Source organism: Parasteatoda tepidariorum, chromosome 2, assembly GCF_982258835.1.
Source record: "Parasteatoda tepidariorum strain Cologne lab strain chromosome 2, Ptep-v5.0, whole genome shotgun sequence".
Lineage (NCBI taxonomy): Eukaryota > Metazoa > Arthropoda > Arachnida > Araneae > Theridiidae > Parasteatoda > Parasteatoda tepidariorum.
Window position 1 is genome coordinate 93,274,499 of NC_141756.1, and position 18,854 is coordinate 93,293,352.

General features: G+C 28.2%; 1 protein-coding gene across 1 annotated transcript in view; it reads left to right on the top strand.

The window, feature by feature from the left end:
- Nucleotides 1–18,854, top strand: part of LOC107440764 (adhesion molecule nephrin-like) — a 213,430-nt gene that overhangs the window by 65,364 nt on the left and 129,212 nt on the right. The window contains exon 4 of the mRNA XM_043044524.3: nucleotides 13,211–13,321. Within this exon, the coding sequence (XP_042900458.1) occupies nucleotides 13,211–13,321 (111 nt within the window). The remainder of the gene's footprint in view (nucleotides 1–13,210; nucleotides 13,322–18,854) is intronic.

Sequence of the window (18,854 nt, forward strand, 5' to 3'; positions counted from 1 at the left end):
AAGTATTTAAAGATATTTTTTGAAATACTACTAAATTTATATTGATAAACAGTAATGTTAAATTTTAAATCCTTAAAGTAAGTATACACAGTTCAGTAATGCAAAGTTTGAGCACGTTGTAATAAATAAAAAAAGGGAGAAATAATCTTTGAAGCGTTTTTATTAAATTTAATTATTAGTTTCTAGCTGCTGCAAATCATTTGTGTTTAAAATTTAGTTCTTAGAAATATTTTAAGCAATAAGGGAGGGATGATAATAATTTTAAAATAATAACAGCTTAGTAAAAAAATAAATCTTAATAATAGACTTAAAGTACTAACGTTAGAATCGCACTGTTGCCTAGAGACGACCATAAGTGGCAACACGTGCATTAAATTAAAGTAATTTAAACGCAAATACGGTGTAAATAAAATAATCTAATAAATAGTCATTTTTTGTATTAATTCTAACAAGATGACTTGAAATGTTCTTATTATAGCCTTAAGTATCCCAAGAGTCTAGTCAGTTAGTTTTTTTTAAAAATAAAAACTGGAAAAAAGGATAGAAAGGTTCAGAAGGGCTTAAGAAAAACAATGTAATAAAGAGTTTTGTTCAAAAAGCATTAGAGAGCTTATTAAGAGTGTGAAATTAATATATTGCTATTATACATTATACTGTTAGAACTTTCATTCTAAAATTATAAAAAAAATAAATAAAAGAGAAAAAACCTGCAGCAGTCTGTACATCCGATTAACCGTAGAGTTTACGGTAAATTTAACACAAAAAGTTCTTACTACCCGAGTTGAGAAAAGAATTCTGGTAAAATTAAAGCACTCTAAACCAATAATATAAATAATATGTGTGTCTTCTTTTATTTTTATTTAAAAAAAACAAACAAACATGATACTGGTAGTAAAACCAAATTATATAGTATTTAAAGGGCCTTTTAAGTAATTTTTCCGTTCATATTGTAAAGGTTTTCCAGAAATAATGGCTTTTAAAGTCATAGCTTTTATTATCAAAGATTTAGTAAAAAATATTAAACTGAAAATTAAATTTAACCAAATCAGTGGTTTTTAAAACGTGCTATAAGAAATCATGATAAAAGTCCACATTTTTATGACATATTAAAACACTATATTTAATAATTAATTTAATCGAAATCATTGAAAAGCGCATAGGTAATATTTACCGAGCTTTTTGGTACTCCCATAGAGTCAGAAACATGGTAAATTCAACCATATTCTGGTAGTTTTAACCATACTTTTTTCTCAGAACGCAAAATATAAGTCAATTATTATAATTGTTGTCATTGCCATGAAAACATTCCATTTTTAATTTTTGTTCTTTTCTTCTTGAACAAAATTTGTTGCTGATATTAAAAATTGTTAGTTTATTTTGTCTGGATTTTATTTTATATTTAATTTTCGTTAATGTTTTAGTTATAATAAAAACTTTACATTTACAAAAAAACGAAACTTTCAGAAACACTATTTCTTCATAAATATTTATCTCTTTGTCACAAGCTATTTACAAATAATTAATTTAAAAAAAGTTTTTGTTTTTAACTGCAGAAAAGCTTTAAGTTATAAAAACCAAAAAATGCGTTGCTTTCTAAATTTTTTTCCTTCAGATAAATTGATTGAAAAAGCTAATTTATTGAGTCAATATGACTTAGTGTAAAGGTATGAAGTAAAAAAGGTAAATAAAATGTCAGCTAAAAAAAAAAAAAAAGGTACGCCAGTATCAAATTTGGCGTAAAGTAAAAATTCATTTCTACACGTTATTCTTAAGAGTTTTAATTTCCTTTGTAAATAAAGGGATAAGATAATTTTTTATTGACTTTAAAAAGTCACACATGCTGGTGACTTATTTTTCAGAACAATTTTCGAAAAGTTTTCTTACAAAAATTATCACGTTTGAAAAGATTTGCTAAATTACCAAAACGAAAAATATTTAATCCATGTTCGAATTTGTTTTCTTAATTTTTCTTTACTCTTTATCTTTTCCTTTGTTACTGAGTAAACCGCACCTTGCCAAAACATTAATTTTTCAGCAAAAAAAAAAAAAAAAAAAAACTTTTGAAAATTCAACAGATTTTTTTTATTCGGAAAAGCTTATATACAATTTTTTTCCCTGTAATCTATTTTAATCCTCAAATAAAAGTTATATTTTTATAGCTACAGAATGAAATGAAAATTTGAAGTGTAGTTACAAGTTTTTTACCAGCTTAAGTTAATTGCTTTCGAAGATGGGTCTTCTGCTTTGTTTACAAGAAATCGATTTTTAAAGCTTTATCTTGTAAAAGTAATGACGTTTTTTTAATTTACTAGGAATTCTTTTTAGTCTTAACAATATTTGGTTAAATGTGATAAACTGCTTTCAGTTTTTGTGTAAAGATTATTTTGTGTAAATGAATTTTCTTAAAAATTTCTATACAAGAAAGTTCTGCTTTTATACATTTTTAAAAACTTTTATATTTGGACTTTTTGTGAAGAAATTTTTTTTACAGATAATTAAAAATGTTGGGTTTTGAATAGTTCTCTCTGAAAAGTTGAAAATAAAGGATTTAAATACTTTGTGAATAACGTAAAAAATATTATAGGGATAGGCGAGGAAAGACCAGGGTGGATAAAAGTCGAAGACGTATTGAATATAGAGTATTTTGCCGATCGGCCTGTGTAGGGGCTAGAAAACTGGCCTTGCATCAGAAAGGTTCTGGATTCGACATGGACAGGGCATGGATGTTCTTTCATTCTCTGTACTATCCGTCCTTACTGAAGGAGCAACGTTCGCCCCCCTAATTGGTGCCTCTGGAAAAGTGGTCAACAAATCTGCCCCCCAGATACCTGTATGACGTTAGTCACTCCCCAGGTGGCATGGGAAAAAATATAGAGTATTTGAAGCAGAAATTGTCTTTAATAAAAATATAAATTTTTTAGTTCTGTTCAACCGAGTACTCACGTAAACTCGGAAGGAAGTTTAGAAATAATTGAATTTCAGTGAAAAATTAGCAGACATTTTTATTTTATCCGACAATATAAAAGTATTATGTTCAAAATTCTCACGTGAAGTAGTTATCTTTGTTCTCCTCTCTATTGAAGATTTCGTGAGTCCATAAGGAGAAAACATTTCTAGAAAAATTGCTGTACTGTAGTAACGACTGTGTAGTTACGACATTTACGGTAAAAAAATATTAAAAAGCAAAACAATTCTGGTTAGTAAAGTCAAAATATACGGTATTTAAATGATTCATTTGGTAATCTTTCTGTTCATATAGTAACGGTTTGTTGGAAATTGTGTATTTCAAAATTGTAATTCTAATTACCATACATTTTGTAGAAAATTCAAAACTGAAAACTAAGTTTAACTTAATAAATGGTTTTTGTCAAATTTGACCACATTTACAATATTTTATCACGTATTACAAAACCATACTATATAGTAAATTTTGCCAAATTCATTTGTTAAAAAATTACCAAACTTTTTAGGTCCCCATAGAGCTCCAAACGCGGCAAGCTTTACCAGATTCTGGTAGTTTTGATCATACTTTTTTCTCAATACAGAAAAAAGCAATTTCCACAGTGGAACCAACATCTGATTTGTATTTATTATCTTCATATGAAGAAACATTAATCAGGAATTTACTTTTTTTTATATGACTGTTTTATTAAATTGGTTCTTTAATCACTTCTCTTTTGGGTCATTTTGTTTGGAGGTTTTCTACTTTTTTCTTCCTTTTCTTCTTTATTTTTTTCCTTCCATTTTCTATCTTTTTTTTAAGACTCTGCAAATCAATTTTCTCTTTCTTTATGTGTAGTTTACTACTTTTTAGAAAAGTAGTGCAGTGAGTAGTGCGATATATATACACCGAAGAGCCATTACATTATGACCACCCTGCTAATAACATGTAGGACCACCTTTAGCCCTCAAAACTGCTAGCACCCGCCGTGGCACTGATTCCACAAGGTGCTGATAGGTATAGTCTAAGGTATCTGGTATCAAGCGCTCACCAACTGGTCCTGCAATTCCCTCACATCGCGAGGGGGTAGCGTGGCAGCACGAATTTGGTTTTCAGAGTAGGACCACAAATGCTCTATTGGAATAAGGTCAGGGGAATTTGGGGGCCAAGACTTGACTTGAAAGTTACTGGAACGTTCCTGGACGATTCGACCCTTATGACATGGTGCATTATTCTGTTGATAAACACCATCCCCCGCAGGAAAAAACTGTTGCCATGAACGGGTAAACCTGGTCTGCAACTATGTTCAAGTAACCTACAGACGTTAGGGATTGTTCCATGATGATTATGGGTGGTCCTAATGTGCCCCATGAAAACATTAATTAATTAATATATATATATATATATATATATATATATATATATATATATATATATATATATATATATATATATATATATATATATATATATATATATATATATATATATATATATATATACATAAACAGTAGCTTGTAATGATTCCTGGCAACTACTTTCTATGTTAGTTTATGTGAGCAGGGCTCTAACACGACTAACTTTTCGAATTTGATGGGTACAAATCGTCTGTCAAAAACGCAATTTTAACTGCCCCTGTGACTGTGAGCTAACAAGAATTGAGTATTTAGAGTTACTCATAACTAATATTTTAGCTAGCCATTATGAGTAACAGGTAATTTATCTCTTTGGCCGCACATACTCAAGCGAATCTAAGCTTGTAAAACATTGATATTTCAAAGAAAGGAAACATATTTTCCAAGTACTTAATTTCGTGGAGAAAATAAAAGAGCATTAAACACTCAATGAAATTACAAGTATTGGACAATTTCCAGCCATTCTCTAACATTAAAAATTCGCTCTCAAGAAAGGCATAAGGAGTTGAAAAATAATAAAATGGCTCATGTAAACATGAATAAACATTTCTAAATAATTCCTCATGTTTAATATAAGCAAATTTTTTTATTCAAAACCATTTTAAACATAGTTTGTAAATTAATTTCTCCAGCAGTGTAAATTATACAGGAGTAAATTAATTTCTTCAGCAGTGTAGATTATGCAGGTGTAAATTAATTTCTTCAGCTGTGCAAATTATACAGGCGCAAATTAATTTCTCCAGCAATGTAAATTATACAGGTGTAAATTAATTTCTCCATCAGTGTAAATTATACAGGTGTAAACTTACTTCTCTAGCAGTGTAAATTATACAGGTGTAAATTCATTTCTCCAGCAGTGTATTTGTATAGGAGTAAATTAATTTCTTCAGCAGTGTAAATTATACATCTGTAAATTAATTTCTCCAGCAGTGTAAATTATACAGGTGTAAATTAATTTCTCTAGCTGTGTAAATTATGCATCTCTAAATTAGTTACTCCAGCACTGTAAATTATACAGGCGTAAATTAATTTCTCTAGCTGTGTAAATTAATTTCTCCAGCAGTGCAAATTATACAGGTGTAAATTAATTTTTCCAGCGATGTTAATTAATTTCTCCAGCAGTGCAAATTATTTTGTAGTCACTATATTTAAAACAAAACTAGTTGTAGTTAACTACATATGTAACAAAGTAGTTGTAATTAACTACATATGTAACAAAGTAGTTGTAGTGTAATGTAGTTTTTCCGACCACTTTCAATGGCTGATAAATAAGGATGTTTTAAAACAAGTGAAGACATTCCAGAGTAGATATATTAAAACAAACTTATCTACGCTAAAGTCATGAATTCAACACGGACTATAAGCCAATATAGCAGCACTGTTTTCTTACCTAGGTAGAATGGAATTCAGAATCTGATCTCCAAAAAACAGAACTAATTTTGTTAGATTCGAAGTACGCCCTGCCCCCCGGTCATTCCACAATCTTACTTATATTTATTTATTTTAGTGTTTTAAATTACATAAACTTAGTTGTGTTTAAGTATGCATATTTTTTTAACTTCTTTTTTCCAAGGCAATCACATAATGACGTCATTTCTATGCGCTAATTTATTAAATTATGAATTAAAATATTAGTTTTGATGCATTAATATTTCTTTCTAAAATTATTAACCGAATTTAGATCTTTAGACGAATATATCTTAATCTTTATATATATCCTATATCTTTTGCATATCTTAGTGCTAGATATCAAACTTAGTGATATCATATCATAGTGCTAGATATTTTAAAAGTGCTAGATATCAAACAAGCATAATTTTTTAAAAAACATGTTAATTAATATTAGGTAATGATAAAATTTTTTTTTAAATGTTTGAAATCCTTGCCTTAGACATAATTTACTTAAAATATTATTTTAATTAATCTTGTTAATTTGATGAATTTTTGCTCCAGAGAGTTTTTAAATGCTCTCATAGCATTTTTAGAAGAACCTTAATCTTCTTCTCTGTTCATCTTCTTCTTTTTAGCTTTTACTCGAAGCTTCAAATGCTGCTCGAGTCATTTGCGCTGTGTATGGAGATGGTGCTATTCTTGAAATAGCCGCTCGTAATTGCATGTTAAGTTAAAAATTAGCAATTTTTACTTCAAAGACGCACAAAACGCTGTTCATGGTGATATTAAACTAACTTTTGCGCAAAATTTCATGTCAAAATATAAAGGAATTGGCTGAGAAAATAATCAGCAACTACACATAAAAATTTAAAAAAATAAGGAAAATAATGAGAGATTAGTTTCTGATACAATAATTTAAACGATGAAATGATCTTTCTTTCTTCTCTATAAATAAATGCATCCTCATACATTTGATATAAAAGCTAAAAGCAAAATTTTATTTTTTTAAACTAATCACTTTAATCTGTTGTAAACATACAATTTTTCTTCATCAATCTATAGTTATAAAATCTTTTTGCTGACCGAACTTCACATTCATCAAATATTTTTTGCATTGGCTTTTTTAACAAACATATGTTAAAGCATACAAATTCAAATATTATGAACCTTCAACAGGTAATGTCTTTAAATTTAAAAAATAACAATCAGCTCTTTCATAAGTAGAGTACACATAATTAACTTGAGAATTTTTTAATTAGCTAATTCAAGATTAGCTTATTAATCATTATTTGAATTAAATATAAAAATCTTGCAGCCTTTAAAGAGGGTAATTTGTCTTTATTAAATCTTCACGCTCATAATTCTGCAAAAAAATATTCGCAGCGAAGATTTGAACTTTTTAATATTCAAAGTTGCGTTTAAAAATGATATAAGTAAGTTCTGTTAGCTTACAATAAGCTTTATCCTCTTTCTGTAAGACATTTAAATCTATACTTTTTTCAAATCTTTGGAATATGAATTTGTACAATCTCAAATACATTATTTACCAGCATAAAAAATTTAATTCATTAATCTAGAAGTATTTGTTAAGGTATTTAACCAATGTTCTTTGTATTTAATTATGACTTAAATCACTTTTATATTTATGGCTGTTCTCTTCTTGAAAAATTTCGTTAGTGGGATTAATATCTTTTCTTTTCAATTTAGCAATTCATAGCCTCGCGTGTCAAGTTATTGTTTTTGTAATTAGCAAAAATAACGTATTAACTTTCTCTTAATTATTTTTTTTTATTTGAGAAATTTGTAATAAGAGCTTTTTGATAAAGCCGTGATTACACTTTAATTAAAAGTTTTATTATTTTCATTAAAAAGCTTATTAATCATTTGATTCTGAAGCGAATGGCAACACTTAATGTTCATTTTATCACCGTCAACGTCTTTTTATAATCAAAGCTTCTTATAAATTTAAGAAAAGAGTAAACATAAATTATCTTTACTTTAAAAAAAAAATATATATATGTTTTTCTATGGCGTTGGACACATAGAACATTGATTAAAAAATTACCTTTTTCGAACATTCGCATATTTCAAAAAGGGTATTTTTTTATATTTCTGTCAATATAACTTTTATTAACATGTCTATCTATAGTATACATAATTTCTTTCAACCAACAAATATAATTGTCTAAAACCCTTTCTTATTGTTGTTGGCGCGTTCTTATTGGCAAAAAAATTACAGAATATTGTTCTACAATAGTAAAAAGGATTTAGAATTTTTGTTTGGCATTAGCATAAAATTAGAGTGGTATTTTTGCGGGTAAAATATTTTTTTTAATCTTATTTAATGGTATTTACCAGTTATATTTATTTTAATCTGTTCTTAGCCATACTTTCTTCTCTTTTTGCTTTGCCTTCGATTATTAAAAATTAATGGCTTGAACTTAAAAGAAGTGCTTTTTATTTTAAAGTAGCTCCATGATATTAACTAATTATGCATATATTACTATTATGCAGTTGGAACTTAAACACATTTAAAACTGCAGATAACTTACTTACACACTGTAAAAAATAACTAAATTCTACAGAAGAAAATCATTAAAAAAAACTGTTTCAAGATAAGACATATTAGATTTCAGTTAAAGATAAAACTGTTTAAAAATTAGTTTTTATCCGCCATGTTATAAATTCCTCTTGTTTTACGTACTTTTTCTGTTTATTTGACTTTTTGAAGATCTTTATTGGCAAAAGTTTTTTTTTCCTGTTTTTTACCAAAATCATGAATGGATTACTAGTACTAGTTTATGCTATGCAGTTTTATTTAAGATATGATAACTATCTACGATAACAACTACAATCATTTTTCAATTATTATCTATAGTAGCTCTTAATTTTCAGCAATTATTTTATGGTTTTGAATAATGCATAAATAAAAATACGATCAAATTTTATTGTCAAATTGATACTCTGATTATTATACTTCTTTGGAATATGCCAGAAGTTTTTAGACGGGCGAGTTACTATAGTCTTAATCGTTTTTACACTTATATTATTTTAATAAGCAAGGCTTTTAAGAAGAAAAAAAAAGCTTCAGATTTTTCCTTATACAAAGACGCTGTGGTAGCTCAAAGGACAAAGCTCACTGTTTTAAACAACAGCATTTTTCCATGAAATTAGTGGTTGTTTATACTGGCATACCAGATGACAGTTATTTTTCTATAAATTTAAAAATTTTTTACAATGCAGTTTCACAATAATTAAATAATAAATAAGTTAATTTTTTTATACTGAGCTTTATGTAAAATAGGGTACCTCAATATATTAATACATAATAATAATTGAAACCTTTTTAGAATTTATCCTTTCGCGCTATTTCATAATAAAAAATGAGGTTTTGTAGTTAATATATATATATATATATATATATATATATACATATATATATATATATATATATATATATATATATATATATATATATATATATATATATATATATATATATATATATATATATATATATATATATATATATATATATATATATATATATATATATATATATATATATATATATATATATATATACATACATATATATATATATATATAACAATATTAAGAAATCTATCCATTGAATACGTTTTAGTTTTCATATACGAGTAAAAGACTGTTTATTGGCAAGAGACAAAATATTACATAAAAATTCGTCGAGTTGTTGAGCGAAGCAAGCAGAGGGCAGAGGTTCCTAGCTATATATGAATGACAAATGACTAGCTATTATATTAAATATGACTTGCTATGATATTATTCATTATAATCGCTTAGTTGTATCATGAGTGGGTTGAAAATTATAGTTAATGAATTCAAATTTATTTAATATTTTTGAAGGGATCTAATAACTAAGAAGCGCATCATCATTACCTACACTTTGAAAAAAAATTGTAAATAAAACTCTAAGCTTAGATTTTGAAATACTGAAGTAAAAAGAAATTGGCTCACAGAGAAAAAATATCTGGTAAAATTTTTGTACCGTACGGTAATTACATTTCTGTTTAAAAAAACAACAACTATTAAATTTGTAATTTTTGTGCTCATACGGTAACGGTTTACTAGAAACGGTTTACCAGTTTTCTAAATTATAGTTCTTATTACCACTCATTTAGTGAAAAGTACAAAACTGAAAAGTAAAATTTTCGGATTATTTTTATGCAATGCTCTAAAAATTACAAAATTTTGCCAAATTTACAAAATTTTATCTCAGATTTTAAAACCATATTTATTGTTAATTTTACCAAAGGACTTCGATAAATATTACCAAGAGCTTTGGTTGTCCCATAAAGCCAAAAGACAGCAATTTTTTCCATATTCAGGTAGTTTAGAGCATACTTTTTTTATTGTAATGCCATAGCTTACGTTTGTGCTTCGGCAAAAATTACCAAGTTTTCTGGTGCTCACATAGAGCCAGAAACATCGTATATATTACGGCTATTAGTTCTTATTGTGGGAGCAAATAGTTTGATTTGAGAGTTAAGATTTGTACTTTATTTTTTTTTGTCCGTATATTTTTTACGTGAAACGCATGTCGTTAAATTCAAAATATTTATAAGAACAATGTAAGGATTTTCATGGATATGTTATTCAACTAAAAAACGATTGAAGGTAAAAAATATTTTCCACTTTTTCATTTTTTTTCGATTGAAAAAGATAAAAATTAATTATTAAAATTGTTTTTCAAAAATATTTTTTTTTTCATACTTATATTAAAGTTTTTCTTTTAAAAAAATAAGCAAATGATAATAGATTTATATTTGAATCTTTGCTGTTGTGACAGACTTAAGCCTAATTCTTTTCGCATTCGCTGCAACATATCACGATCAATGGTGGCGGACCCTTCGTCGTAATTTTGCTACGAAGCATAGGATGCACCTACACGAGCACGTAAACTTTCATGTAATTTCATGACACAATCCCAGAGAGCTAAGTCTGGCGAGCGTTCTGTCCATTGCGAAAGTCAATTGCAATCGTCCGACCAGCACCCAATCCAAGAAAGAGGAAGTTTGCTATTTAGAATTTCAACATCTGTCTGACAATGGGGGAGATTGCCCGATCTTGTTGAAAAAAGAAGGACGCATCCTGTAACTTCAATCAATATTGCGGCATATCGACGGACGATCACAGACACATTCACTACTATAAATCATGCACAAATGAAACAATTCTGGTGAAAATACCGTGCTCTATAGTGGTTGCATTTCTGATAAACAGAAAACATAATTTTGGTTAATAAAAACCAAAATATACAGTATTTAAATAATTCATTTGGCAATGTTTTCGTTTACACGGTAACTGCTTACCGGACGTTCTCGAAAGTATAGTTCTTATTACATATTACATTATATATTATAGTTCTTATACATTCTGTTTATTAATCAAGAACCTATCAAGTCAATATAAGTCGTGAGCGAAAGTTTGATCCATTATCTTAATGTTCTCTAAATAATTACTCGAGCCTTTTAACTGTTTCATCATGCATGTAGTAGTTAGCTGTAAACTTATAGTACACCTTTCATTTTTCTTGAAACTTGACTCGATTTTGCAAGCATCAGAAGTTTATAAATTTCAAAAGTTTGTTATGCATCAATGGAAGTTCGTAGGCACAATACAGAGTTTTTATAAATATCTTCTTTGTATTCGTCTAGCAGTTACTGTCTGCAGATTAAAGTTACCTGAGTCACTTTGCACTGTTATGTAAGCTATATTGATATACGACTACTGTTTGCTGAACTTTTATTTTTTCTCGAAAGATGTATTTATTTCTTTTGAACCTTAAAATAACAATAAAATCTAAGAATAAACTTGAGTAATTTGTATTATTGTCATTAACTTAAGCAAGTTGGTATTTTGTTTTAAGTAAAGCTGTTCTACTATTTTGTTATTTTTTTTTTCCTTTCATTTTTTAATCCATTTGCTAAGTGGAAAAGCTAACTTTAAGTTCAGTTTATAATACGAACTCATGTAGCTCTAAAATACGAAAAAATATTATTACTTACAATTTAGCAGTGAGAAATATTATGAGTCCAATAAAAATTAATTAAACAAATGTCAGCCATTGACTATTAGGTCATTAGGCTTCTAGCTCTCCAGTACTTCTTAACAATACAGTCAATGATTCCAATAAAGAAAAAAAAAATTGGATATAAGCGTAACTGTTTTAAAAATTATCATTGAACAGGTGAGCATTGAATGATCAAATAGAATTATACTATTGCACTTTAATATTGTTGACACTTCTTTAAGACTTACGCTTGTACCCATCACATAGAACATAGAATGTAAAGCTTGTTAGTGAGTATGTTACGCATCGCAATTAAATTGTTAGAAATTTTAGAAGCTCGTTGAATCAGAGTAAAATTTAGATTTGCAGCATACTTCCTAAATTAAACCAGGTTACCACATTTATTAAACTTTATTAGAAAATAATAGGATTCAATTTGAACTTTGAACTTTAGTGTATTGGACAAGTTAACAACTAATTAAAGATATATGCATAGTGTTATGAAAATATGCATAGTGTTATGGCTCATGGTAGCGAGATCATGGTTCAATGCTGAACCTATTTTTCCAAAAGTGTAAAGGAAATGCTCTCTGCTGCTGATTTAAAAAGATTTAAAGCATAAATCATAAATTCAATTATTTAATTATTTTTAAGATAAAATTGTTCTTAACTCATTTGATGGGAAATTACATATTAATTTTCACAGGCTTAAAAATAATTTGGATACTCGTAGTTTTTGTTTGAAGTAGTTAGTTAACTACTACTATTTTAAAATGATTAGAGTGATGCATTTGTACTTATAACCATTTTAAAGATATGTGACTGGAATTTGCCACAATATAAAAAATTCCGGATCAAAATACAGTTAAATACTTTTTACCGTTTTTTATAAACTTACTGTAAAATTTAAGGTGTGATGTTTTTTGATACAAATGTATTTTACAGTAAAATGATTTTACGTATGATACCCCCAAAGTGCCGGTACTTTATTCCGTAATTTGATGCGGATTTTTTACACTGTATGCATAGGCATGTTGTAATAAAATAAATAAAATTTTAATTTTGAGTAATAATTAGAATTTTTACATTTACAACTTAAAATGTACGTATAACGACAATTTATCATTTTCTGAACAATAATCAAATCGAACAAATATGATTGTATAAAAATAAATGTCACACTCTCCCAAAACTTTCAAGTTAAACTTCCAAAACTCTCAAGTTAATTTTCATACACTGTTGCATGGATTTATATCTATAATTATCTTTTAAACAAGCGCATACTTGTCTTCTAAAATTTCATGTATTACGATGTAATTAGGGCACAGTTAAACCCCGCAATTTGCCTTTTTTTCTCTTTCAAACTTAGTTCTCTACTTTCATAATCATGGCTGTTTTTCTTTTCAGTTCCCCCTCAGAAACTCGCAATATTGAACGAGCATGATGAAGAAATAAGAGATACGGCGGGTCCGTATTTGGAAGGGCAGAGCATAAAATTGACTTGCGAAGCGGTAGGAGGTACGTAACAAAACTCTTATCACTTTGTAAGAAAAAGTGTGACAAGTGTAATTATATTTAAGAAAGCTTTTTTTTTATAATTCCTGTCTCAAATTAAAGCACTTAACTCTATAAGTTTCTCGAAAAACAAAAGAATTTTAATCTTTTAAGATTTTGTGTCGAAAAAGGAAGAATTTGTAGAAGAATATGCTTTAGAAAATCAGTCATATTGTATAAAAGTTGCAATTAATGTAGATCCCGTAGACTACATTTATGGAATTAAATAAAAATTTTAATCGGCAAAATTTAATTAGCTTTATTGGCAATTAAAAAAAAGTAATATGCACTTTAAAAGAACCATGAAATAAACAAATATTAAATTACACATTACTCATGCACAGCAAAAAATCTGTTACATTTGTGGGAAAAAAACAGTAAGGTAGCGATCTTAGTATAAAACCGTCTATTTAACAGTAAAATATTCTTATTCAAAAACAGGCGCCAGTTTTTCTCACAGACTAGTATTGCTATTTTTAGTAAAATTTTTTACAAACTCCAAAATGAACTCTGTTATTTGAAAAGAAATTCCTTAAAATGTAAGCATTGTGATCGGCGCGAGCCACTAACATCATTCGTTGGGATTTGAACCTCGGTCACCTCTCTAAGAGGTGAGCATTCTGTCCTCTGAGTTACCACAGCTATGGTGTCGCAGCATTAAGAAGAATCTTCAACTATTTGTATCTTAAAAGTCTTAAAATTTGAAATATTACTTAAGTGTAAAAATGCTTGAAACTGTAGTGGCCAAATCGTATAGAAATGTCTGTCAACATAACTTATAAAAAAATTATATGTGCAAAAATATAATGAGCAGGCAGAGTATCAATTTGACAATAAATTTGAAGCAGTTCTATTTATGCCATGTTCAAAACCGTAAAGTAATCGCTGAAAAATAAGATCTAGTTTAGAAAATAATCGTAAAATGAGTTGAAAAACGGTAGAGTATCGTATACCCTTAATCCTTCCATGACAGGGCTGGAAAAGATCTAAAAACCGTTTCGTCTTCAAAACAGCGTCCTGTAGGGGCAGATCATAAAGACACGGTTTCCATTCGAACACTGAAATCAAGTTTCACTGGCTGCGGTCAATAAGCAATTGGGTGACCTCTTTGATCAGCCTGGTTAGGGACCGAGGGCGCGCAGTATCGATGTTTGTTATGCTGTTCTACCGCAAAGTACTCAACTCAGTGCCCAGGTCGTAGGGCTACCAATGTGGGGGAGCATACTGTCTGCAGAGAATTAAAACTAAGATGGCATTTCTTCAGATCATCTTCAGATATGTTTCCAAAACCGTCGCCAATTGCACATTGTGCAGCTCTAGTGCTACGTAAATATAGTATCTACCCACCAAAATAGCTTTTTATTACTGTGTTTTTTAACTACTGTGTTGGAAGTAAACAGATCTATTTCTCTGTTAAATAGTTACGTAAGTTAATGAGTGTTTTATAATGTTTAATATATTATTTCAATGAATTCATTGCTTGAAAATAATTGCACGTGTACTCAAAATATATAATTTGGAGTGTAAAAAGTATAAAAAAGCTTCGAAGCTTATGAGCTAGCTTTTTTACAACTGTGTTAGAAGTAAGTAAAACTATTTCTTTGTTGAATAATTACTTAAGGCAATGGGTGTCTTATTAATTTTTAATGTGCTATTTCGATGAAATTGTTAAAGAATGCTTCACGTGGTCGCTAATATGACAGTTTAAGAAAAGAGGGAAAATGTTAGCTGGTTTGAACAGCTGCGCTACAGTTTTTTATCTGTTAAATCATTGCAAAGAATAAAATTTTATAGTACATAGATAATCCTAAAAATAAATTAAAGCCTTATAAAAAGAATGCATCAGTTTTCATATTTATATTTAATTTTAAAAGAACTGTATACCTTAAAATTTACTATCATTCCGATGATTTTTAATCATGTCTAATAGGAATAATGTTTTAGCCACATGTTTTTCTGCAATTCTATCGTCAATTTTTACAAAAAATTCACTTTCCGCAACTAATCATCGCTTAATGGTCTGGGTTAATTTTCTAATAGATCTTTGAAATTTAAGCCCCTTTTTTATAATGTTTGTACTATATAATAACTATTTACTTTCTACAACTAATTGCTGATAACATTGTGTAATTCGTTAAAACTTATTGATTAAAAATTTCAGCAATTTTTTTCAAAAATATTTTGCTATATTTCAGGGAACCAACTTTATATTACTCACGCTCTTTTTACGTATATATATATATATATATTAAATAGTCTAGCTTTATTATTTTACTACCCACATTTGGCTAACTTTCAAGTGTCTGTCTCAAAAAACTATTTTTCAGACAGACACTAATTTTTTTTAAGTATCACTCTCAAAATCTTAATTTTGTAAAGAGAAAGAAAAAAAAACGAGCACCATGTTAAAAGTGGAATAGTGTAATTCCTTCAAAGCTTCATTTAAGCCTTCTCTTTGAAGTCCTTTTATAAATGCTCATTAAAATCTTTTTTTTTCTTCAGTAATAACATTTAAATGATAACCTTTAATTCCATCATTAGAGAGAATTCTTGAATTTTTGAGATATTTGCATAAATATTTGAAAACAGAAACTGTAATGTAATTTTTTTGTTTCAAAACTGTTTATTGCCAACTTTCCGTTATTTTAAGTTTGTAAAGCGTACATTGAATGGGATTCATTAAAGAAATTAATAGCTCCCTAGTTAAATAATAGATTCTTAATCGGAGAAATTTTTTTATTTTTTCTGATTATCACTGTCCATTTAAATTTCCTGTATGTATACGGTCTTTAAGGATTTAGGCCACTGCACATGTTTTCTGTTGGCTTTTTTACGAGACATTAATTATTTACTATTAATATTTTTTTTTTCATTCAAAATGTCTATTTTTTTAAAAAAAGGAAATAATTTTTGAAAAAAAAATACTTTATGTTAGTCTGAATGGAAAGATAGTAAAATTATAGTGATATAAATAGCCATGCTCTGAATTCTTTTTGCCTAATTTATAGCAATTAATCAATGTGGATTCTTAACATAAATTTATGGAATGCTTATGGACTTATTCCAAATTTAAATTCAACAGCATTATTCATATTATTTCGAACAGCATGATAATTAATCTTTATAATTAGGCTTAGAGGATGCATAATATTAGATCCTAAAGCTAGACTGAGAACAAACATGCTATAATTCGTTGCAAGTAAGAAAAGACCATTACGGTACAGGATTTAAGTAATCATCCGCGGCTGCAAATAGTTCCGTTTCATTTAGCTATCAAATTATATAATTATGCTTTCAAAACAATAAAAAAGCTTTTAATATTTAAACTCATCGGACAGAAATTTAATTCATGCTATTTTTTTATGCAAAAAGAAGGCCTTGCTGCGTCGTTTCAAGAGTTGGCGAAGTTGATATTCGTTCGCGCCTTGAGCTTGACATCTATTTAGCGTGCACTTAGCTGCAAACAGGCTCTCTCCATTAGGGATAATGGTTTTTTCTTAACTTGCAACAGGGTATGGAACAATTGAAAATATAAAAGTATAAAAAAGGAGGAAACAGTAAAACAGTAGTTTTTTTTATATTAGGAAAGATAAAATAAAGAAGTGCAGAGAAACATTATTTGTTAGGACAGACTTTTACTGACGACACGAACAAAGTTGCATAGCAGCATTGAATCTTTAATTTAATAATTGTAAACTAGTTAACTTCTTTGTCCAATATTTCTGAATGCTTCATGCATTTATTTCTTATGTACTTTACTTTATAGCTTACATAATTAATGCTTACATGAATTACATGAAGTAAGTTTATGAAATTATATGAATAAATGATTACCAGAAACTTTGCGTTTGTTTAAGAAAATTCATATATTTTGTTATTTATTTCTTGTTATTTTGATATTTATTTTATTTTAAACTAAAGCGTGAGGAAAGATAAATATATGGCAGGTTTATTTTCACAAATTTAATAGCAGCTTTAATTATTAATTTGTAAAATTTTTAATAAAGTACTATCAAAGTAACTTCAATTGTTTCTGAATAACTTTTCATGTATTAGTAGAACGGAATATTGTAGTACGGGGTGTAGTGCAATAAAAAGTGGAACACTCTGAATAACTTTTGAACTAATAATCGGTTCTTCCGGTTATAGGAATCAATTTTACTAGTTAAAAGCTGTGACTTTAAATATGGTAAATAGTTAGTGCAAACGATGTTTTAAGTTACGAAATCAGACACAAAAACTTTCTTTGCTATAATAAAATTTTTTGTCAATGGATTTGAATTCCTTACCCTCAAAATAAGGGAAGGGGGTCGCCTCAATCCAACCGGATCTTAACGTTCTATTATTAAATCTTAATGGCTCGCGGGGCTGACTTCAAACATGCTAATTAATATGTACAGACAATATTTTAAGTTACGAAATAGGCACAAAAACATACTTTTTCTGAATAAACATACTTTTTTTATGAGAGATTTGGATTTCTGACCCCCAAAATATAAGGGTAGCCGCAATCTGCGAAATATGGTTCAAGTTTTGAAACCCTTAATGTCAATTTTACGTTTTGCGAATTTTGCTATTTTTTGAAACATTTTTGAGCTTCTAGAAAAAGAAGTTATTTTCTAATATTTATTAATAGTATTAAGAAAATAATTGTAAAACCGAATGAACTTTAACCATATTTTTAAATCATTTTAAAGAACGTATTTTTTTAAGGCAAAATACACAATTTAAACGAAGTCGTTCGAATAGTTTCTAATTTAGAAATCAAAATTTAAAGGTACGTCTATTTTAAAATTTGATTTCGCGAATACTATTCGACTGATTTCATTCAATTTGTGCATTTTGTTACATAAAATTCTGTTAAAATGATACGAAAGATTTTATAACTTACAATTTAAAATCCTTTTGACCATTTTTAAGCAAATTAATAAAAAATAATGAATACTAATTCAAAATTATTTTTATATGGAATTGCTTTAAAGGAACTAATTTTATAATTGTGTGCAAAAAAATTTTCGATCCGCTTTAATAATTCTTGAGGTATGGCGAAATACGCAAAAAGTAGAATTTTTATTAAAGGATCTAAGCCAGGGTTTCTTAACCTGTGGTTCATGAACCCCTAAGGGGTCCGTGAGTTATATTTTGGAGGTTCACTGACTACTCCTAATTTTTAAAACGTTTGGAAGCCTACCCATTGCTTGTAAATCGAACTATGGCAGCTATAATTCCGTTTGCTACAGTGTATCTTTGCGAAGCGGAATTTTCCACCCTTGTGACAATAAAAATATAACATCGAAATCGATTGAATGTTGAACATGATATACACGTTGCTTTGTCGAAAACCATCCCCCAATTAAATTTATTAATTAAGGAAAAGCAGCAGCAACTTTCACATTAAAAATTTTGTATACTATTAAAATAATAAAATTAAATGTTTTCTAATAATTGATGTTTTTTGCAATTATTTTTTTTCACAGGGGGGTGGTCCGTGACTTCT